We start from the raw sequence: 25,156 nt of genomic DNA, 5'->3' as shown, positions 1-25,156 counted from the left end.
TACATAATAGAAGTGAATCGGTACCACCGTTGTTGGTTACCACACTCAGAAAAAAGTTGTTGAACGAATTTAATTAATTTAAGGAAACTTTTCCGCGAAAGTGAATTACATTCAACCTGCAAAGCATGCTGGGAAATAAAAGTATTCTGTCCAATAATAACTATTTTATGTTAAGACAACACAACTCCTTTATGTTATCCCAACATGAATGGATTCAGTTTTATGAGTCGTTTACTGTATGAAACAAGAGTATGGGATAAAATGGAGGATTATTGACAGCTAAACATCTATGAGACTTCCACACGGGAGGTGTTTAACATTCAAGGTTCTGTTTCCATACATATGGAAACAGCAGCTATAAAATATCCATGGGATTTGACAGATATCGGTGTAATAGGTGTCCAGAGAAATCACACCTGTCTCTGTGACAGCTCTTAGCCTCTTGAAAATAAGAATTAGGGAAGCCTCACACTTTTTAGCCAATTAAACAAGTTTTAAATATGAGGGGTTTCTGATTGGCTGTCATTTGGCAGGGTTCCAGAAGTTTTTGGAAGGGGAGGATTCGGAGGGTATAAAAAGGCAGGGTGATCGAAGGTTATTTTAGTTTACTTAGATTAAAACTTTGAAAACGTGTCTGTTCATTTAAATCAAATAAAATATTGACCAAAAATTATTATAAAAACTTAAACTAAATGAAAAAATGAAATGTTGCCTAAAAAATGTATTGAAATAAGTTTAAAGCACAATAATTATAATAATAAACAAAACAAAAAAATCTAATATAGCAACACAAAAAAATCATAAAATGACAAAAGCATATACCAAAATGGCTAAAACTTTAACTAAAATTAACATACGAAATAAAAATAAAAGCTAATTGAAAATATTTATAAAACTAAAATCAAAACTATAATATCTCTGGGGTGATCTAATTTAATGGTTAAATCTGGGCAAAATGCCTTATTAGAAAATTAGAAAACAGATTGATATAAGCAATCCCGATTAGAAACCGTAATGGGTATAGTAGTTTTACCTGGTTCATCCAGCCTGTCCAAGCAGGTGTAGCTGGTTTTTCAGCCTGGTCAAGATGATATTTAGCTCATTTAGCTGGTCTCCCAACACTGGGTTTGACAATTGCTCAATGCCATTTTAAAACCAGACATCTAAACCATTCCTAGTATTCCTTAATTGTTTTAACCTTACTCTCGGCCTCAGACGTCAGACCGTTGGCTGAAGGTCTGATACATAAGGCACACTTTTCTGGAAACACTTCAGCACGTTCAAAGTTGTCATCTGATTGAATGAATTTTACAGGATTTCCGGAAGACATGTTGCATTCTTTAACAGCCCCCCCTGAAACAACACAAAGCTGTTTGAAGAAGCTGTCGTGTTTACTTATTCACTGTCAGCTCTGCATCTTAAACTTTGCCGTTGTCATGACGATCAGAGTACGATCAGATATCACTCTTCAGTCAACAATCTCATTTTGAGCACTGATGTTGGTGATTCCTGAGAACAAACATTTACTAAACACCCTTTTGCAAGATCCAAACAACAGGTTCAGGTTTTTAACACTACACAAACGTAGGAACAAAATAAAACCAACACAACATTTACACCTGAAGCGAAATTATATACAAACATCTGTGGAAAAAAAACTGAACAGGAAGTGCTTCTGGATTAGCTCTGCCCAGACATGCAGGGGTCCGGATGTTTGCGAGCTGCCTGTGGCGGTTGTCTTTTAGCAATAAAAGTCAAGCCTGAACTCTTGTTTGAAACTCAATATTGCTCTGACCTTCTTCGCAAAAACAAAACCTGCCAGTGTGACAGGCAGACCGAACAAACTAACACTGCACACAACATCCCGTAAAGCGGGCAAAACCTGCTGACTACACACATACACCCAAATACATCCTTATTTATCCCCCCGACTCCTCTGCTTCCTCATGTCATTCATTCTTATTGACTGTGTGTGATGCCTCCCCCCGCCCCTTCTCTGACAGTAGCTCCTCTTCTCCTGTAACACCCTTCATAAATGACAGGTGAAAGGTGCCCACCGAAGGTAATAGCACGGCTAATCAAATTTCCCCCGCCGAGAAAAGAACGAGAGAATGTAATAAAGGAGAAAAGGTGGGAGACGGAGCAGATCGACCTGCCCTGCTGTCCATCCGCAAAAAGACTGTGACCCTCTATCACAGATGAAGGCAATGAAAAAATGGAAGAGAATATTGAAGAAAGCAGAAACTGGATGACCGGTCCCGCATGCTGATAGAAACCCATCCAGCGCTGAAGTAATGAGACAGAGAAAAAATGAGAATAGTACAATAGATATCTATAAAATATTAAGGATGATGAGAATCGAGCCGGAGGAATATGCATCATACACAGTAATCTCACAGGGGCTTCTTTTGTCTACTTGAGAAGTGCCAACGCCAGCTGGAGAGATTAGAGTCTGGGTCGATCCCGAAAGACCTAGATTAAAGCTAACATGCTTTTATTTAGACTTAAACTGCAGGTTTTAGATCAATGCCAGATCGGATTAAGTAGAAATGTGTCATGTGACATGGCTAGGGAATCCCTATTACAGAGCTGGCTGAGTAACTCCATTAATATTCCATTCAATTTCACAATATCAAGTTAAGTAGGCAACCTATTATTTCTGCTTGAGTTTCACTTTTGTACAGGATATGTTAGAGCTACGAACTGACACATGGGGGTTTGCACAATCTCTCCTTAACTGAACACAACTCTGTGTCTAGTTAAGGCACATTTACCTTGTGTTGTCCCTTTTTATATACTTTTTTTACTTAATGACTCGCTGTGTGTTCAAAAACTAAATGTGAATAAATTCCATTACACTAAAATGTGGAATTATTTAACGCATCCTTTTTAAAAGTGTCTGTAGAAACAAGAAATGGTAGGGCCATAAGATTTCCGCAATGCGGAAATTGTGGATGGAATCACGGAATACACACTCAAAAAAAAGAAGGAACAAAAAGAAGGAATTTACTGTATAACAGAATGGCACGGAATCTGTCAAAAGTAGTATTTCTTAACCAGAAAGCAGGGCTGAACAGCTAACAGAATTCAAAATGTGATATAAATAACTTTAGAAATATTCAGATGCGGTTTAAAAATGTCATCTGCTTGTTTTGCATGTCTATAAGTGCAAGATTGCCGTGGTTGGGTGTACTGCACGCATGATGCTTGTGGAGATTAAGGGGTATGTGTCTCACAACATGAGGATACGAACACATGAACTGCATCGGTATTTCACTGTTTCATGGGAGAAAAGCTACTGTCAAACACCCCTTGCAGCGACCCAGCAAAATAAAAGTCTGGTTAACTTGAACAAGTTATAACACAAACACACACTTTACCACATTTTTTATATTCGACCACCAAGTACAATGTTAGCTTTAGTAAATTTAAGTAAATGTGCTAGTAAAACTTATTAGAAAATATTAGTAAATACTACGTTATTAAACATTAGAACTGAAATTCCAGCTGGTTTAGAATGCAGCAGCACGCCCCGTCTTCCAACAACCCTAAAATGCGTGACCCTTTTTTCATCTTTCTCCACTGGCTACTGGTTGAAGCCCGTATAAGTTTCAAGTCACTAATGCTTGCCTACAGGACTGTCATTGGATTTGCAACGGTATACTTTCAGACCCTCCTACACTACTACACCCCATCAAGAACCTTGCGGCATCTTGTATTGCTTTCTCAAAAGGGCATTAAATCCTGCTCATTGTCCTTCACAACTCTTTCCTGGTGGAACATTCTTCCTAACTCAGTCCGGTCCATCACATCTCTCATTACATTAAAAAAACTTCCTAAAACCCATCTCTTCAGTGAATACTTAACAGACAATAAAAAATCTCTCTTTCTCTCAACAGGTATTGGTCTGGCTTTTGTTGAAACTATTAACTTGGTATTAGCACCTTTTGTATTATTGCTCTTTATGACATTATGACACTATAGCTGTTATAACTATAACATTTAGCAGACACTTTTGTCCAAAGACTTATGAAGAACTCATGGAACAATAAGTAATATGTCATATTATATATTATGACATATTACTTAATGTTCCATGATTTCTTCATAAGTCTTTGGACAAAAGTGTCTGCTAAATGTTATAGTTATAACAGCTATAGTATACTGAAGTAATTTTGGGCAAATACAGAATACAGAAAAACACTGAATACAGAAAATGTTAAGGGTAAAAACGGAAGTTATGGATTTAATAGGGCCCTAAAATGAGTAGTTGACAATTAAACATACACAAGTCTTATAGTGTATTCACATGGTACGCAGCAGTTGCGATTGTGTAGCTCATTTTCAATGGGAAACATGCGGTAAGCTGCCGGTTTCGTTGCCGACATACTATGTCCTAAAACGGCAGCCACATCGGGTTAAAGGCGGCTGCCGGGCGGCAATTCCTCAGCTCAATGCGTACCGTGTGAATGGCTCATTATGACGTTGCAGCAAAAGTTTAGAAAACATTTGTTTAGTATACAACTGTTAATAATATCTTATCACATTTATGCTTAAAATATAAAATAGGATAGAGTTTTTTTACTACACATGTACTTAATTGTCAACTGCCCAAATAGATAAGCAGTTAAACTGTGTGCACAACACAGAATTCTTATACTGTAGTTCACCCCAAATTAAATCAATTCTTTCACCCTCATGTCATTCAAAACCTCCACATAAATGTTTTTGTGACATTTGGGAAATGTGTCTTTTTCCATACAATAAAAGTCAATGAGGTCCATCAGCTCGTTTGTCAAATATCCTCTTTTATGTTCAGCAAAAGAAAGTCATGCAGGTTTGGAATGAAATATGGGTTAGTAAAAAACGACGGAACTTACATTTTTGAGTGAACTATCCCTTTTATTCAAAATTGTTTGTAATAACAAAATATTACCATTTATAAGATTATCTCATTACCTTACATCCATGTCTTTCCATTCCGACACTCAAATTCTTTATTCACATGAAATCAAATGTGAAGTATTTAGGCAAATTGCATTTAATAAATGAAACGCGGACCAGGGGAGTCAGGTCCCAACATAACAAGAAAGTTGAAGCAAATGACTTAACAGCATTTTACAGAATCTGGATGAACTATTCCTTTAAAAAAACTAGACAAAACCAGGCATACAGTACCACACTCTGACATGGTGACAATCTACTGTAGGGGAATATTTCACTAAATTAATGTTAGCTCTTTTAACCTATAAAATTGAAGTATAATTCATTTTAAAGCAGCGCGCTGATCCATTTTGTGCCTGTGGTTAAATTCAGCCATATTTCAACCTCTGAAGAGCTAAGAGACGAGAGGAGATGAGTCTAAAAAACTGCTTTGAAATCTATTTATATCGCTGTATGTGTTTTAGCTCATGGCCACAGATCCCCCCCTTAACTCAGGCAGAAAGAATTCAACATTTATACAGTGCTTTCATGACTGTTCTTAAGAGACCCTGCATTCCCACAACTGCACTTTTATAAGAATTTCATTGATACAGCTGTCCAAACATACAATATAAAAACAAAGCAGAAAAGCTGGCTTATTAATATTTAGTTTGCTGTTTGCTCGGCATCTGAGCACACTCATAAATTCAAAGGTTGTTTACACAACGTATTACAATCTCGCCTGGGTGGACTTCATTTCGGATTACAGGAGGTCGAATTGGTTACACCCGGAATAACATTGATGTTAACAACTGGTAGTAACATTCATCTCAGGCGCATCTCTCGATGGGATTTCGGGAGGAAGGTATCTGAGGTTTAAACTGCACAACATGTACATTACTCTATAGCTCAGATGGCATAGAATAGAGTTTTAAACATAAAAAAACATTGGTTTGAACTCTAGTCAGTTAGTGTTAAAAATAAAGTAAAGTTTTAATTGCAAATACAGACAAGGTGCATGATAAAACACAAAAGGACTGTTTACCAGCTAGTTAGATTTTCAAGCTCGTGACAACCCTTGGCTTAATCTTTCAAGTTTACAGACCTCCACCAAACCGCATTTAATGCGTAAAATTACACCTGTCAATGTGGAGGCCAGTTCATTAACGCTGTTTCCAGATCTGTGAAGAAATGCGATTATGAGCATGATGACACACAAAGACCGTAAATCCGCATTTAATTACGACCACTGTGGGGTTTTTTCTTCTACATCCATCAACACAGTTTCCTGTTTGCCAGATTAATTTGAGCATGCAAATAAGATTGGGGAATGGAAGGAACAACTTTTAGGCCCCCTCGGATCACTGATTTAATATTCTTGTTGTAATAGGATGGGAAATCAAGATATGCTGTTAACTCTTTCCTATAAGGCAAGATTAAAATGTGAAGACAGGCTAGCGTGAAATTTGATACTGTGTTTAACCCTGATGCTGAACAATGTAAAAATGGTCTCATCTAAGTTTAAATATCCACCGGATATAATTCTGCTTTTGACTTCCAACAAAATCAAAGTATTTTTAACCACACTCTAAAGTCCATCACACGGTATTAAAATCCTTCTTTTAATATCTCTCTTGATGTCCAGGACTTGTTACTAATCCCAATATTACTTTTTGAAAGTCAGAGAAAATATTAAAACGAGTCTACTTAAAAACACACACTACTGTAGACCTACTGTACAGAAGCTTCAAAATATATTTGGCCAATTAAAATGATATTTCAACTAAAACAGAAAAAATCTGTCATTATTTATTCATCCAAATGTCATTTAAAATGTGTACATGACTCTTTGTTCTATGGAACACAAAATTAGATTTTTACAGAAATGTCTCAGTGGTTTTGTGTCCATACAATGGAAGTCAATTCGGGCCAATCTTGTTTGGTTATTTGTCAACGTACTTCAAAATATATTTTGTGTTCTCAAGAAAGAAAGTCAAACAGGTATGGAATGACATTAGACAGAGTGAATGAAGGAAATTTCATTTTTAGATGAACTATAGTTAAAAAAGTGTAGAAACTGCATTGTAATACCTGCTATACAATGCATGTAAATAACACTGGATCTAACTTCCTTAACTTTCACATATTGTTGTCACTTGAAACGATATTTTGTTATGTTATGCAAAACCGTACATACATTTATAGCTGCGGTATTTTATACATTTTGTTTACATTTTTACACATCACATTCACATAAGTAGAAAGAAAGACTTTAAAATAAGCCGATCTACTTTCATAGAGTATTCTGACATGCTATTTGACAACCTGAGACAGCAATATAAAAGGGCACTTGAATATTTCATACACCACTGCGTAAGTAAACGTGTCAGGACTGCCTTCAGATGACACAGCTGACAGTAAACTGACCTCAGTCCATAGCTAGACTCCTTCCGGCGACAGTGCAGGGTCACGACCCTGTGTCCTTCTGTTCTCACATCTTGACTAACCATCCACAGTGTGGGGTTACTGGGTCGGGCACCAAGGAAGGCCACGCCGTCTTTTAACTTCACCCTGCAATGAGAAGACAGACATATAAGCAAAAAATGAGAGCGACGGAACATTTCTCAAAAGGCTTTAATACTTGACTTTCTATATCGGACACTCTATGAAGAGAAAGACCCTGCCTCTGGGGAGCTGAAAGAACAATAACAAGTTTTTCATGTTATTTTACACTCGGTTTGCAGTCTAGTTGTGTAATTTCACATTTTTAAATATGAGAAAATTCTGTAAGGTTTCTTTGCAGTGTCAATTTCTGTGCCATCACCAATTTAAAAGAAAAATCTCTTTTCTTGTCATCATTTGGGACCAAATTACATCTTCCTCTTAGATATAAAAGAGCCCAAAATCTCACAAATATGCACTGCCCGTCCAAAAAAAGTCACCACCTGGGCAGTGCAATGATCTGGTTTTGCTGCAGTTGGTCAGGTCTAGATTCAGCAACGTTATGTGCCCAAAGAATGAGGTCAGCTGACCACCTGAATTTACTCAATGACCAGGTTATTAATCAATGGGGTTTTTCTTCCCTGATGGCACAGACATATTCCAAGATGACAATGCCAGGATTCATCTGGCTCAAATTGTGAAAGAGTGGTTCAGGCAGCATGAGGCATCATTTTCACACATGGATTGGCCACCACAGAGTCCAGACCTTAACCCAATTGAGAATCTTTGAGATGTGGCGGAGAAGACTTAGTGCAGCGGTCCAGCTCTCCCATCATTAATCCAAGATCTGCAACTCTTGACGGGAATAAATGTTATGACATTGCAGAAGCTTATTGAAACGATGCCACAGCGAATGTGTGCTGTGATTTTGATCTGCTATCAAAAAATCTAGATTATTCAAGATCTCAAAACATAGGTTAACATTTCTCATCAAATTGACCAAAGTCGCATGACCACATGTGATCTGATGTGGTTTCAGATCACAAATAATTTCCATGAATAAAGAGAACAGTAGTCTCATTAAATGCAATATAAAATACATAACTACGTCTTGTATAAAGAGTTTACATAATGAATTGTTATGTTTTTATTATCTTAGAAATAGCATTTTCTATCTACAAACACCGCAAGTCCCCATTACATGGAATACATCATGTTGTTTCTAGAGTAGCCCAAAACAGACAAACTGCTCTTCAGAGTGCATGGCGTAAATACAACTACTGCGGCAAAGACACGAAAACACGACGACATCTTAGTGCTGTGTCAGCCACCTTAGTGCTTTGAAAGGAAGGAGTGGGGGGTGGAGTGAGCCGTTGGTTGCATTTCACTACCTCACAGCTAGATTCCACTAAATTCCATAAACTGGACATTTTAAATGAAACAACTGACAGTTCCATGAAATCTCTGTTGTTTTTGCTCAGAGTACAAACAAAAACCTAACTGAAAGCAGGTTGGAGTCTGATACACACACAAAAAAAGTCTTTTTAACCTTCTACCCATTATCAGAGGACAATCTAAGCAACTGCCCACATCTGCCGCCACTCACATTTAAGCCAAAGAGAAGGGAAGAGACAAACAAACAGTAAATAAAAACAGGTGTATCTGGTAGAGCGACACGCTCATTTCATTTTAATAAGCACTTCTGATATCAGAGCATTTCCTTGGTTAAATTCCAGTGACTCCTTATGTGCATGAGAGTTGTTACAATAAACCACTTTAAAACCCCAGTTCAGCAGTCTATGTGCCCATTACCCTCCATTTCCCATCCACACTGCATTTACTCATGCCAACAGATTAACATAATAATGCACCACTTGAATGTCAACTCCATGGACCACTCTCCACAAGACCTAACGGTTTCTGCTATCAATCTGACCATTACACTAAATACAAGCTTTATGTGGGGATGAATGAGCCCTGCAACTGTTTTAAGTACTTTAGTCTCCCTTTCCTCTATAGCCTAAACTTGACCTACAGGATAATAATTCACATTTCTATTGAGCATCCCATTTAACCAGGTACCTGATTAAAATCCATTATAGGCTTTCATTTCTGCTAGCTCGAGAGCTCTTAGAACCGAGTAGAGCCCAGCAGCTGGTTTCATACCCTCAACTTATGTCCTGGATAATCCACTCACATCTTTAGAGAGCTAATATACACAATACTAGAAATACCTTATATTGCTACAACACGATGCTTTCATGTTTGACGATTCAGATATTAGAATAGACGGCAAAGTTGGTTCCAAGTACACGTTAAAGTCACAATACATGTTTTCCCATTAATTATTTAGACCGGCGCCCTGTCACAGTCTAATTTGTCTGACATAGTTTTCACAATAACAATCTTTAACGTTTTGCGCCATTGGTTACTGGACCTTCAAAGCATGCATCTTTCAGACATGTTGCGTACATGCACACACACACAGGCAATCAACAACTAGTATAGCAGTACTTAATGTTTTACTCTTCATTTAGAAAAAGTGCATAGCGACTAGTGACATTTTAAAAACATTTGTTTTTAGAGAGTGTAAAAATGGCGACTGTAGTGCCCCGGGTGAGTGTGATTTAGCTTTCTTTCAAAACAGAATTGTCTCTCTCGCGTCGGCTTTGTTCAGTGAGCTACAGCAGCAGCACATTCATTGAGCAAACCTTGTGAAAAAAATTCCAGCACCTGTTACTGATAATACATAAACATTCATCTGTGATTATTCTTTCATCTCTGACAGCAACAGAAACATAAAATATGTAAACGACAACGGCTTTGGGCATTCAGGTGTATTAAAATATAGTACATTCAGAGAGTTGACGCAAGTATGATGTGATGCCACCAAAATGCTAATTAGCGCGGAAATTATCCTTACGCCATAGTCTCACAAAACCCGGTGGGAACACTGCAGTGTGTAAGATTTTTTTAAATTATGTTTAGCCCTGTACTACTTACACTATGCTAAATATTTCCAAGAATGAAAACAAAGTAATCAAAAAATTGCAAGCAATATGTAACCTTACTCCTCGTTGTATAAAGAAGAACACCTGTCAATGGCGCATTTACACTGGCCGTTTACTCTGTTTTCATCTTAAAATTAAAACTTTTTAATTTGTTTTGGCTGTTTATTTACACGAAAATGAAAACGCAATCTTTTGAAAACGAGTCTTAATTTGCAAGTTTTTGAAAACAATGGCGCAATCGTCTCCGTATAAACTCTGAGATGGCATTTAAAAAAACAATGACTTCATAAGCATGCGTTTTATTAAATTCAGTCTTTAGGCCTGCGCAGGTATTCCAAAGACAATAATGCCGGCCTTCATGCTGCATGTTTGTGCCGCGTGACATACTAACTATACTTTCTCCTGCAAAAAAGTAGATTAACTGCACCCCTTCGACCAGCAGAGACACACAATAGTATTGATATACACAAACTATAAACACTGTGACATTAAGTCAACAACATGTATTAAAAGTGCTTTTAGCTTAAAACAAGGTATGCGTGCAGACACAAAGTGTTTCTTTACAGCGCATCATCGCCATCCACCGGCCTGGGATGCATAATTCAGCATTTTTTTTTTCGTTTTCCCGGACCCATGTAAATATAAATCAAATTGATAATCTGTTTTTCTTTACACTTCTTCACATTTTCAACATCGCCATCCACCCGCCTGGTATGCATAATACAGCATATTAAATGTAGTGTAAATGTAGATCGTTTTGATAATGCTGACGTGTGTAGGCCCTAAGTGAAACTTTGGAATAAAATGTAAAGAAAAACATTTCAGTTTTCATTGTGTAAACATACTCTCAGTTTCCACCTTTGCGAGTTTCTTCGGATTGATTTCCATCGGCAGTATAACTCCCCTCATTCCACAGTCTTTCACAGACTGATCAGGCTACGTCTTTTGTATCGATTTGGGAAAAATTACATATACATATTGTGCCTTTAAAACTACATTTGCATTCATTTATTATGAATAGCAACTTAAAATATATTTAAAATATCAATATTAGTTTGTTTGTCCCTATTGATGGAAACTATGATCTTGCCGTTGGTTGCGCGATGTTCTACCATTTAAGCAAATTAGAGCCCTACAACTCAAAAGTTAAGTGAAAGTTGGTGTTAACCATTGAGAAAGTCTGTTTGTCAGCGTTAAACCATATATTTTGAGCGGTTTTATATTCTATTCATTTTTTGCAATTTATGCACGCATGTTCGCAAACTTGGGTCTTAAAAACATCTTGGTTTGTTAACAATAATTTCTGCACTTAAGAAAAATATGAACAGTTATTGATTCTTTGCAGAGATCTAATGGAAGTTAAGTTAACAAAATATTTGTTTATGTTGTGGCCACCGAAACTTTCTGTAGATTGTCTTTTCTTATTTCTTATTTACTTGCCTAGAAGTTATCCCAAACAAAGAAACACATTCATCTTATAATCATAAAAAAATTCTTAAGACAGCAGTAAATATGCAGTCAAGATGTCAAATTCTGCCACGACTAAGCCCCCAAATAAAATGACATCACATCCTTTATGTAAATCACCATGCAGCTCTTTGATTTCCCAGGTCTATATCAAATAATAGAATCCAACAGCCGTGCACACACCAGAAAAGTACAAAGGAATAATGGTCTAACCGAAAAAGCGGCATTGGAGAAAGAACAAAATTTAAGCCAATTCAGCCAGACACACTAGCGTGTCAGCAGTAATGAAAGAAAAAAGTGGATGTGAGGTTGAATAGATTCTATTCCCTTTACCCTCCAACTCGCTCAGGGCCAGCAGAGGCATCACGGGTAGCAGGTAACAGGGGTGCACACCAGACCACAGGCCGCTAATAGGATGACAAATGGACGGCAAACAGCCAATCAAAAGGCACAGTTGGGGGTGGGACCACATTAACATGAGACAGGGGCCTATAATTGACACAGGAGGGATAACAGATGGAGAGGCACCCGAAACCAGAGAGGTCTAGCTTGGTCACACATCCCTCATTACTAGCCTCCTCTGATCCATGCAGACCGATCCTCTGATTCCTAATTGGTTTCACCATTGGACGTCAATGTGCGTTTGTTCAAGCACACAGTGGTTCATTAAATTTGTTAGTACTGGTCTGTGAACAGATGTGATCAGAAAATAATGATCTGAGAGACGGGACACCAGACCGGCAACCGACCAGCTATTGTACAATATTGGAGATAGATGAGTTATAGTCTTGCATGTCTTGCTATAGTTTGTCTTTAATATCTAAGCTGGACCAAGTCCCTGAATCGGTTGTTGGTCTTGGACCAACAAGCAGAAAGTTAAAGGGGTGGCAGATTGTGGTGTCACAGTAGATTAACTCATTACGAGAGTAGCATATTCTAAGCAGAAGTGTAATGCCCCTGTGGCTAAACTAAAGTCTACAGCTGATGCTCTCTGTATACTCTGTAACTCTTTAAAAAACTGACCCAAACCGAACAGACAATTAAATGATGCATCAATATAATGAATGTTAAAGCGATTCTAAATAACTGTAAAGCAACTATCCAATGGCTGATTAACTTTTGATGGGTGGGTTATTATACAGTGGGAATTGTGAACAACAGCATATGGACTATTTCTGTTGTTGGAACAGAACGTTGGGCTTGACTGTACAGCAGTATGAAGGAAAAACAGGATATTATAGCAAATATTTCTGTTCTGCAGAATTCCCTTTGCTTCCATTTAGAAAAAGAACTCCACTATCACTTTACATTTAATACTGTAGAGAGATGAATTATGGAACTCAGAAGAGGAAATATGGCTCAATTTATTGTTCTTCAGGGCACTATAATACATTCCACCTTCCACCTGTTGGAAGTTAAGTAAGTATTCCAGTTACAAATGCTGTAAAATTCTGGTTAACAATACTAAATAGTAACAATTCCAATATTACCTTTAATGTGTCAGTCAAACACTGAAAGCCATGCCTGGATATAACTAAAACTATACATTTTGTCAATATTTTGCTTCCTATAGAGTGCCGCAGGGATGACGCATTTTAATTAGCATTTTGTAAGCAATTTAGCATTTTAGCACTTCTGGTATCATCGGCATAAAACGTATGCTTTTTTTAGGGGTTTTAGGTTAAATTCCTAAAATAATGTTTTCTTAGAATATTTCTTGTTTTATTCTATGAAATAAAACACACCAGTTATAACCCACTCATGATTTTTTAAAGCTTTATCATATCTTAAAACGGCGGTTGCTAACAAGTTGCTAAAAGTGAGTACATCCTTTGGCAGGGACGTTAGACATCATAACGCATAAAAATCTCACAAATAATGTAACGTGGGCACAAATATTTGAAAGCTACTACTTATACCTACCAGGGAACACGTTTTCAATAAAGTTTAAGAAAGTTATCGGAGGCTTAGCTTTTTACTTCTGATGATTGTATTTAGGCTTCAAAAGTAACAAATGTTGTGTTTATTGGTCAAGATGATCTTGATAGACAAAACATGTAAGTATCATAAACCTTTGTTAATCACAGATCTTGTTTTTGCTATCTTCCAGAAGTCTATGGGAAAAATGTATAGGCTTTCCATCGAGGGGACCAGCACGGCACTTATTTCCAGGTTTGAAAATGCCGCAAAACAGTCTCAGCCGACATTCATGTACAAATAAACTTGTTAATTATTGTAAAGCTACTGTAACATTAACATTGACCTTGCTTTGTTCTTAAATTAACTGTGTTTTATATTGTGCATAGTTTTAATTCATAGAATTTAAATACGAAGCATTAATATTGAGCTTATTTTCAGCAGTTTCATGTTTGTGTTTTAAATGTATATCTGCCCTTTACAATATTATATATTGTTTAAATGTTTTTTTAACTAACAGATATAACAAAATACATGATAATTATTCACAGACTCATTTTAATCTGGTGGTTTAACAGATACTCTTTGAGGCAATTCAACTTTCTAATAAATTCAACCTTTCATAAACAAATTATTACAAAACACAAATAAATCCTTACTAAATTTAAATTACTTATTTATCCAAACGAAAAATCAAGAGACGTGTAAAAATGGTGTAGTTTTGTGGAAATGGAAAGAAAAGAACAGATGAGGAGAAAGTGATTGTTAAACGAGGGCATGGTCGGATGACATTTGGATAACGTCAACGTTAAACATACCTAGCACATACAAAACACCACAGAAGAGATTATCTCAGGTTGTTTTTAATACTACAATTGAATGCATATTGGATTAACGTATCTACGTGAGAGACATGAACCAATAGGTAGAATACAGATAAAAGAATAATTACTTGTAGAAATCCCATGTTACGTTGGTAATGCAACCTGTCTCTCACAACTTAAGTTGTTGCACTTGTCATTACATCACATGGCAGATCTATGGCCCACACTCCAGTACAGTAGGTGGCAGATATGCATCTCAAACGTAAGATGCAAGCCACAGAATACAGAAGAAGAACGTCAAGTACGTACTTACTGAAATTGAGTACCTACTCATTTAGTATGCCATTTTGGATTCAGCCACTATAGGTTCGTATAGATGCACTATAAAAAAAACGTATACTATTCTACACCATTTTGTAGTATAAATAGTGTGAGCAGTGCATTCACATTGAAAATCCTCAAAAAATAATTGATGATGCACTTTTTCTAACGAAAATATGAAGTGTGGAACTGTGGACACTTCACGCACTCAACGGTTGCAGTTTCGCTTACAAAGTGGAAGGGAGGCGGGTCTATCAGAAGCTGCTCAAGGAAAACTCTCCGGCAGAGTGATAACACTTCATTCTGATGATGACTAGAAGTAATTCTGGGCAAAATCAATGAAATCTTCACCTTCACAAATGAACAATGCACAAGTATATTTGTATTCACAAAAAATACACATTGTGGCGTGCGATTGACGCAATTGGAGCCATCTGACAAACCAATATACATCCGTTTGGTATAAAACCGTTTAGTATTCCATTGTGGAGGATACTAATCTTCTGAAATTCATATACTAGATGGTTGAGTGCATAGTGCATAGATTAAGTACACGGTGTATTATGTAATTTGGGACACAGCTTGTGTTTCACTGAAAACTACCACATTGTGTCAGGTAAGAACAATATGCATCAAATAACAAAATAATGACATTAACCCACATAAATAAGTAAATCATAATATGTTCTGATTGCTTTCAAAGTTGAAACACTATGAATAACCCTGCAGATTTGACTAAAGTCAGTCCAGTGAAGGCTATTAAGTGACACCTGTAAGCTCTACTGCCCCAGTCTTATTTAGTTAAAATGTATCTTGTTAAATTAAGTGGAAATATGTAATAAAACTCAGTGAAAGGGTCAATTTCAGTAGATCTCAATCCAGTTTAAGGAGAGATGGTCTTCAGCAGACTATGGTTCAAACACACTTGAAGCAGCTAATCAAAGTCTTTGGCTTTTTTGAAGATCCAACAGCACAGGTGTTCTGAATCAAGGGTTGGATTTTGACTCTGTTGTAAGCTAGATCTGCAGGAGCAGAGTTCGGCACTCTGATCTATTTCAACACACTGCACTTCTATATCGAAACTGAAAACAAGATATTTGGTTGTATATTAACACTCACAGATTCCATAAAATTTGTTTCACCAGAGATACTCTTATATAGGGAGACGGAAGGGTCTGTAATACTTACCATAGTTAACGATGCGTAGTTTTGCGTGGATTTGTCGGTTTGTATTGTCAATACATATTGCAGATTGTGTTGGTTGTCCTGATATTGTTTAAATGTATTTATTGAAACATTTTATTTTAATTTAACAACTAATATTCAAAATAATATTTTACATTACTCATAAAATTGCATCTGCGTCAAATGCATACGATGCAGTTTTAGTCATTACAATTCAAGTTTTCTCATAACTGCTGAAACCTGAAAGCCATAATTTAGAATTTCTACTAAATTTTATTGTAATGCCGTAAGTGAGTCCTGCCTGTCGTAACATTCACCAGTCTGCCGTCTCTTAAAAAATAAAATCATCATAAAATCTACATACCCAATAAAAGTATTGTGTGTTGTGAAACATGTTGAACATTGATGGATAGGCAGTCGATTCTTTAAATTACTTGCAGTTTTCTCACAAAAGCGATTTATTCAGTGCAGTGAAGCATTCTCTTCCATTGACATGGAAGACATTCCAACTCTGCTCTCTTTTCATGCGTACCGGCGTTAGTATTAGCTGTTTCGCATTTTTGGCCAAAGGTTGCAGGCTTACCTTTTAAATTGGCTTTGGTTTCACTACAGGTGCGTCCTAAATTGCACACTTATGTACTATTCTACACCGTTTTGTAGTATAAATAGTGTGAGTAGTGCATTTACATTGAAAATTTTAAACGTTTTAATCTGATGATGACTAAAGTAATGCTGGGCAAAACAGATGAAAATTACATTCAATGCACAATGCACAAATGACTTTTTTTCACACGCATTGTGTCGTGCGATTGACTTCCTATTTACGCACGTTTCGGAAACTGATATACTTCTGGCTAGTATAAAACCGTTAGTATTCCATTTGGGACATAAATTGTGCATATTGTATACTTTAGTATCCCATTTGGGATACAACTTGGATTTTGAAGATTGGATGAAGTTTGCCATTTAGTTTTGTCAGAGGTGACTTTCAAAATAAAAGTCTTTCTGTCACATGTAGAGTGAAATGTGGTGCAGATAGGTAAATACTTTTTCTGCAAGGCAGCATACATCCATATATACATTTCTGTCAGGACCACTGTCGTCAAATATTTAAACATTAGCTTTATTTAAGGTTGGCGGAATGAACTGTTCTGGGCAAACTCTCTGCCTTCATGGACAGAGCGAGAGCGCAGCAATACATGTCACCCCACCTGGGGAACCAGAACAGTTCATGATGCATAACAGGATTAAATTAAAATGATCCAACAGATACAGGCAGATATGGAGGAGATGGGGATGGAGATGGGTTCTGAATGCGGCACGATTAAGCAGCTGATAAGAAGTAAAGAAAGGCAACTTAAATAGGACGCAGTCTAGCATGTGTTGCATGACTATTGGTTAACATTGATTAGCTGCACCCCATGTGATCGGCTGATGCAAGCTTGACTCTGCCAGAACTAGCCATGCTAGATATAGGCTACACATCTACAAAATTAAGAGTCCATGAGAAAAAATATTTTTAGTTTTTCTCAATTTACTATTTATAACGCAGGAAGGCTAAGTGTTTAGGTCAAAATATAATTTAATAATCTAATAATATACATAATATAATTGTAGTTTTATTTAACTATTATTAATTAACTATTAGTATATTTATTTGAACTAATAACAATACTTCTCCCAGATTTCAAATAAAATATTTTTTCTATTGGCCTTTATTTGCAGAAAATGAAAACGGGTCAAAATAACAGAAAAGATGCTCTGTATTTTTTCACATCTCAAATACTGCAAAAAAGAAAACAAGATCATATTTACTTTTAAGCAATAAAACAGTAATATTTTTACATGTATTCAGAAAAAAGTAAAAAAATGATCGTTTCTGCTATAACCTTGATTTAGATCAGTTTTCATGTGTCTTGTCATGCTGTCAGTCTTTCACATTGCTGTTGGGTGACAAACAGATACTTGACTGAAAGGACCACAAAAATGCTGATTAAATTAAAAAATGTAATGGTCTCTTAATGTTTTGTGGCTGTATATACAATGTAAATATGTATTTGTGATATATGTAATTACAAATAAATACAACTATATTATAAATAAATCATAAATAAATAAATAAAGTAAAAGTACAATTTCTCTAGTTATATAACCGCTGTCCAGTGAGGGTTGATAAAAGTGTGTGACTGGTCAAGTGTATGTCTCCATTCTGTTTTCACCGAAGGAGTTCACTTAACTTATCCTCTCTTTTTATCTTTTGTATGCAGGTTTTGGCTTCAATTCAGCATCCCTATAGCTCAACTGGTAGAAAACTGCGCCAGCAATGCCAAGGTCACGGGTTCAACTCCCAGAGAACACACACACACTGATAAAACGTGGAGTTTAAATGCATTGGAAGTCATTTTCTGATAAAATCGTCTGCCAAAAGCACAAATATGAATTTCGAATGAAAACTTTGAATCTCATCCTCCTACACAGAGGTTCTGTGTTTACATGTCCCATCACTTAAACACAGAATCAAATGGTCACTCATTAAAAGGAAGTGAATTTGAGCTGAAACATCTGATTGTGAGATGTTTGTGTTTCTCAGTGTGTAGAAAACTAAATAGCAGGCTGCTCCCCTCACAAAGCTTATTTTCACAGAATTATTAATGTTCCACCTATTTGCACTTCCTTATATCTCTGGTGAATTCTTCCATACATAATGATGAGATAAGTGAGATGGGAAGTTACTCCCCAGGTAGCAGCATGATAGAATAAAAACACCAGCATTAAATTCAATAAGTTTCCTGACTGGGTGCTTATGGAAGCCCCCCTGGTCCCCTGCCTGCCAGACAGCACACATACATATTTAATCACAAAACATACTTGCACGATCGCTCTAAAACAGATTATCGGTGTATTATAAAAAAAGGCCCTTCAGCAAATACAAACACAGTCAGTGGCCCCCAAATGACTGGTTTAATGGAGACAGCAGATCTAGTGGAGGCATGGGGGGATATTTATTGGTTTGGTGGCACAAAATTACCAATCTGTCTGGAAGATCACGTACAAACTACCCACCCCACATGTATCATGCCAAACAGGCAATCTACACTCTCCATTAAAAACTGCATATACATATGTTTTTCCTATTATTGATAAAAGTGGAAGAGTTAACTATACAGTCAATTTTTTAGATATACAGAGGTATCTAACCAGGGGCCATGGGTGGTCATCACCCCTGAATGATGGATGGCCACCTATCTGGCCACCTCTGTTGTGCGAAGCAGTTTTAAGATGTGTCGGAGTTTACGTAGTGCTGAACAGATCATTTAACGTATACACTGAAAGTAATGCGAGAACATTACTCTCGCCTTAATATGATGTCATACACTGACGCACTGACGCAAACAGTCTGAGCGCTATAGCTAAAAAGCTGCTAACCGCTTAGTGTCAGTGTACCGTCTGTGTACTGATATTTTTTAGAAATGCAATGATGTCATTTGATTATATAATTCAGTTCCATGTAGTCTTGCAAAGAATTAAGGTGTTAGATTTTTCTTGATTTAAAAAAGTGCATATACAGCACTATACTATATGTGTAATTGATAAAAAAATGTACATGTGGTTGATAACAGAAAATGACTTCAGTTCCTTGTTTTAGACACTTTGTTTCATATAACCCCTTAATTTGTAACATCTTATCTTTTTGTAATGTTCAAACCGTTATCTGTTTGTATGGCAAATGTATAATTAGCCAAACAAAAATCTAACACGTTTAAGATTTAGCAGGAAAAGACCTATGAAAGCATTGCAAATAAATTGTTTACTTTACATTCTTTTTGTATGTTTTTAAGCAGCAAACTATGTGTAATGAAGAATTGGTGTAAAAGGTAGAAACGAAAGAATTTCTGTCTGGAAGGATTTATTTGGTCACCCTATTAAAATCACTGGGTCTTACCTGGCCACCTCTAAAAAAGGTTCTGGCTACGCCCCTGTATCTAACATACGCAGAGGTTACAATTTCAGTGAAATTAAAAAGAGCATACGGTGTGAATTTTAACTTGCATATTAGATGTTGTTAATAAGATGAATACATTTTTATAACAAAGAGCCTAATGCTATATCATTATAGTAACGTTCAGTCTGCATATACCCCATTGTGAACTAAATCTTGGAAACCAGTCACATAACAAAAGCACAATGTCCCCTACAGACTCTGGTCAGGCCGGACAGAGGGACGGCAGCTTGGCACATAACAGTGACATCTGCGAAAGCAAACAGAAGGGCGGCGAAGGCCGACTGAGGACACTAACCGTCGCAAGATTTTCCTTTGTATTTGTTCTAGCTATGGCAAAGTGCCGCTGTAGTTTTTCATCATTTTGCTGAGGGCGTCTATTTCTGTGCGTGTGCATGTTCATTCGAGAATAAAACTCTGTAATTTGCCAGTGTACTTTTGAGATGGAGTTTGTGTGTTCTCCTTCAGTCTGTTTCTGAGTTCCCAGGGCGTGACTCCACCGCCTGCTCTGCAAATTCACATCTTGTTAAGTCAAACTGTTTCTCTTTATTCAGGCTGTATCTCAAAACACACACATTTATCATTTACGTTAGTAGTTAATTTGACATCATTTATCATCTGTCAATTCAAAATTCACTCCATATAATTTATGATTCTTTCTTCGATGTTACGTCTGCTTAGGAATGTAAAAACATATTAAAACATAGCATGATCCTGTAGCATCAAGAATGTTTAGGATCCTTATGCAAACTTACTTTTAATGACTTGATTTATACACACATTCTTCATTGAAATCAACACTTGTGTGTATCATTTCCATAAGCTACCCTGTCTTTAAAATAGTAGCATGTCCTTCCTCTGTCAACAACATGCTTAAATATACAGTACTATACACCGAGATTCAATTTTATTACATTTACTCCATCACTGTGTACTTAACAAGTCCTTCTCTAAACATTGAATTATTCAGTCATTCTTCACTTCACAAGTGACAAACAGACCCCTTGTCACGCTTAGTGAATATTTCACTCCTATCAATTATATTTCATTATTTCCTGTTCATGTTTGTCTGACAGGCTAATTTTAGTTTATTCAAATTAAAACAGTTTTTTTGTTTATTGAAATCAAGGGCCTAAAAGTTATTGCAAAAAAATTAAAACCAACAAAAAATGTAAATGTTGCCCCAGAAGTTTAAAGCACTAAAATTATAATAATAAACACAAATAAAACTAAATTTAACAAATCTTACATAGCAACATAATAAAATGACAAAAGCATATAACAAAGTTTCTAATATGTAACTAAAATGAACATAAAAACTATAAATCATAAAATACAACCAATTTTGAAATATGAATAAAAACTTAATAAAACTCAAATCAAAACTATAATAACTCTGGTGTCTGATTGCCCTTCAGGAACAAAAATATGGGAATATACTGGAAAATGTAACTGTCAATGCACATTATTCTGTAATTATATTTTTTATATTTGAAAAGTGACAATCCCTCATGTATTATTCAATGCACTGTAATATAAAAAAGAATTATTCTACATATGAAGAGTTTATTTGCAAAAAAGATAACTAAATAAGTAAATAAAAACTTTTAAAATATTTTGTATTTTACTGCATTATTGAGTTGTACGTATTTGAGTTATTTAATATTACTTAATCAAAATAACCCAACTACAGTTTGACTGACATTACTTGGAATTTACAATAAAAAAAAAATGATTTTTGAACAACAAATATGCTCTTCATATTTATATATATATATATTTTTTCAAATACAAATATACATTGAGAGTTAATATATAGGGAATTATATGTTGTCTTTGCATAATGATGGTCCTTGACCTTGCAGCACAGGGTGCACAAGGAAGTTCAACTCTATTTTCTTTTTTCTCCCTATAGTTATAAACATATTGTCGGGTGGAGTGGGGTTGTGTAGTGGTTAAAACTATGGTGGTTTTGTAGCGGCTCACAATAGCAAGCAGGCTTCGAAAGCATAAAAAAGAGAAAAGATAGCTCCCTTCATAGCTCTGTAAAGTCAAACCTCCTTCAAAAGGATTTTGCATATCAGACGAAAATTGCTAGATGACAAAAAGTGCCATCTGTGTGTGTACCCTCATACAAAACAATGGGTCTCATTCACTAATAATTGCGTATATTTTTCGTATTTATATGCATATTTGAACCTCCCAGCCTAATTCACAACACGTGGGCATGTACATGAATTTGTTCTTAACCTCGTCCTAATGTTAGTGAATCTGAAGTATTCTAAATGAGCGTCCGCATGAACAAGTTAAGTCATTTGCATAAAACACACCCAGTCATATAAGGGCTTTCTGCCAAACTTTTCCTTTACCACCTGTCATCATTTAAGTCAAAGTTACTCCAGGCAACACCATGTGACACTGTCAACAGACTTGCTCTCACAAGTTATTCCAAGTGCACAGTTCTCAAAGTCAGTTCATACACAATATAACACCTTTTATACATGCAGATTACACAGTTCTAGTTGACCGGCAATAAAAGCGATGCTATTCAGAGTAACCTCGCAGCTCGAGCTATAATCTAACGCAGCTATTATTATTCTTTTACTGTATATGATGAAATAATTTTAAAATGAAGTATAAATCTACGCGAAATGTTTACATATATATATTATTATTTATTATATACATATATATGTTTTTATTAACTATTATCCAAAAATGAAACATGCATTTTGTCATTTTGTCTTAGAGAGAGGAGAGAGAGAGAGAGAGAAGGAAAGAAAGAGAGTGCCTATTTTCGTGTATCCGTGCTTTCAACTGTTCCTATCTTTTCTCTTAAATTTTGAATAAATGTTAGTACGAAAGTTTTTGTGAATCATGATTTGTTCGTGACAGCGTCCGTACACAGGTTTAACGCACACATTTGAGCGTATACATGCTTAGTGCATGAAAGCAGACTACAGGACTGTGTCAGAGCCAAATTTATCCACTAAGACAAAACTATTCGAAGCTTTTTCCATCTTGATTGTTTGTATTCAGCTCTCTATAGAAGAATGTGCGTGTGGTCTTGACATGTTCTTTACAAAACTGCTTTGCCAACTACTGGCCTGGCATGCATAATAGAGCAGTTTTTGTTGTCTTTGTGGATAAGTGTGAACTGTATGTAAAACTTTTTAAAAACGTAAAGGAAAAATGTCCATATAAGGCATAACGATTCACTCAGCTCGCAATGCGATTCCGGATACTCATCTCACGATAATTTTTACAAAATGATTTGAGACAAATTAGAAATGAAAAAGTGCCCTTTTATTATTTCTTAAATGTGCCACATTTCTATGCATAGTAAAAATACATTTTGTGTCAAAAAATAAAATAACATTTTTTTGGGATATCAGCATATCCACATTTTCCAAGTTTGCAGTTATAACATATAAGTAAAGTTCGTTAAACATCTCGACTGACTTGAATTGTCACATTTTTAAGACGATTTTCAAGCAGTTCACTATGAATCCTTAAATCCATAGTTTTTAGGACATCATAGTTGTGTTAATGTATCGACATACATTTTAAATGTGAACTGATAAGTGTATGACTGTGTGTTACCATAGCATATGTTTATTTACATACTGCAATAAAGTGCCAATATCGAAATGATTTACTTTATTTCTGAAAACTTCAAGATTATTAATTTCCTCTGTTAAACCTTTGAAGAGAAACCTATGAAAGTTTAACATAGTGTCATTTCTCGTGAGACTTCTTTACAGGAACCCCTCAGTATAAATGGTTCATTTACAGTTAACAGCACTAAAACCTTTTCAGCGTTAATTAAAAAAGAAGCGATTCACTTTATTCCAGACTGCACAGCCCCAAATCTGCGCCAATGGCTATGTTTAAATTTTCTGCTAATTTAAGCATTTGACTACAAATAAATGAGAAGCATGGATGTATGAATTCAACGTTTCGTTGTTCCTGGAAATTCACCTCATTGCTTTTAAAGTCACAAGAAGGTTTCAGTGATTTGGACTGGAAATAGGAACAGGTAGTGGACAGAAAGACATTAAAAATGAATTTTAATAGCGGATGGGGAGAATTACAGTAGTGTGTGTAGAGTGTAACAACAGTGCAGGACAGGAACCTTCTGCACACATCTGAGCACATATATTTCTTGTTTTGCAGAACAATATAGAGCAAATATTGCTTTTAACAACAACACTGAGCATCCTTTGCTGTCAGTTTAACAGCTCTGATAGAATCAACATATCCAGGACAGACTAACATGTAAAAAACTAACAAAAACGTGTGTGTGCATGTGTGTGCTTAAACAGGCCTTATCATCTCACAACATACCTGCCAGCCTGTGACAACAGATTTTTCTGACAGGCAGAGATGCCTCTCCATTTGACTCTCTCTCCCACACTGGCTTTTCCAATATAACAGTATTTCAGTCAACTATAATGCAATCTAAATACATTCCATCATCCGTTATATAATAAATTCAGGTCTCTGTTCTGTCATTCAAGGTAAGCTGGTAGAGCGCAGTTTCTGACACCTCACCTCGGCATATGGGGAAGTGAAAGAGCCTTTTTCTTTTTAAACAAAGTCACAAAAACTCCTAATGTCAGGGCTTACAAATCTATAGAAGGAGAGGGTTTACAGGAAAGTTCATCCAAATATGAAAGTTCTCTCAGCATTCTTATGCCAACCCAGGTGTTTATGGTTTTATTTTTTCACCTGAACATTAAAGAAGTTTTTTTTCAGGGGATTGATAAAGTTTCTTTTAGATTATATTTTAAAGTAAAAAGATCAGTATGTGTTAGAGAAGTGAAAATATTCAACACAACTTAACAGGAATTCGTGACTATTTTTAATGTGTATAAATTCGTAAAATCTTATCTGTATGTTTTAGCATGATTTGCTTCGTGCTGGTTACGTTAGGTTTAGGGGTGGGGCTAGGGGAGGGGCTTCAGTATTGCATTTTTCTAATAAGCGTATGGTTTTGTATGAATTCATTTGATCTAGCAACCTCGTAAAATACGAATTCCTGTGAGATCAGGTTGTAATTTTGT

At 36.0% G+C, this 25,156-nt stretch overlaps 1 protein-coding gene across 1 annotated transcript in view; it reads right to left on the bottom strand.

The window, feature by feature from the left end:
• Positions 1 to 25,156, bottom strand: part of si:dkeyp-14d3.1 (transmembrane protein 132C) — a 212,679-nt gene that overhangs the window by 91,259 nt on the left and 96,264 nt on the right. Inside the window, exon 3 of the mRNA XM_056729972.1 lies at positions 7,351 to 7,494. Coding sequence (XP_056585950.1) covers positions 7,351 to 7,494 — 144 coding nt within the window. The remainder of the gene's footprint in view (positions 1 to 7,350; positions 7,495 to 25,156) is intronic.

This window comes from Triplophysa dalaica, chromosome 18 (genome assembly GCF_015846415.1).
Source record: "Triplophysa dalaica isolate WHDGS20190420 chromosome 18, ASM1584641v1, whole genome shotgun sequence".
Taxonomy (NCBI): domain Eukaryota; kingdom Metazoa; phylum Chordata; class Actinopteri; order Cypriniformes; family Nemacheilidae; genus Triplophysa; species Triplophysa dalaica.
This window is presented reverse-complemented; position numbering and strand designations above follow the sequence as displayed.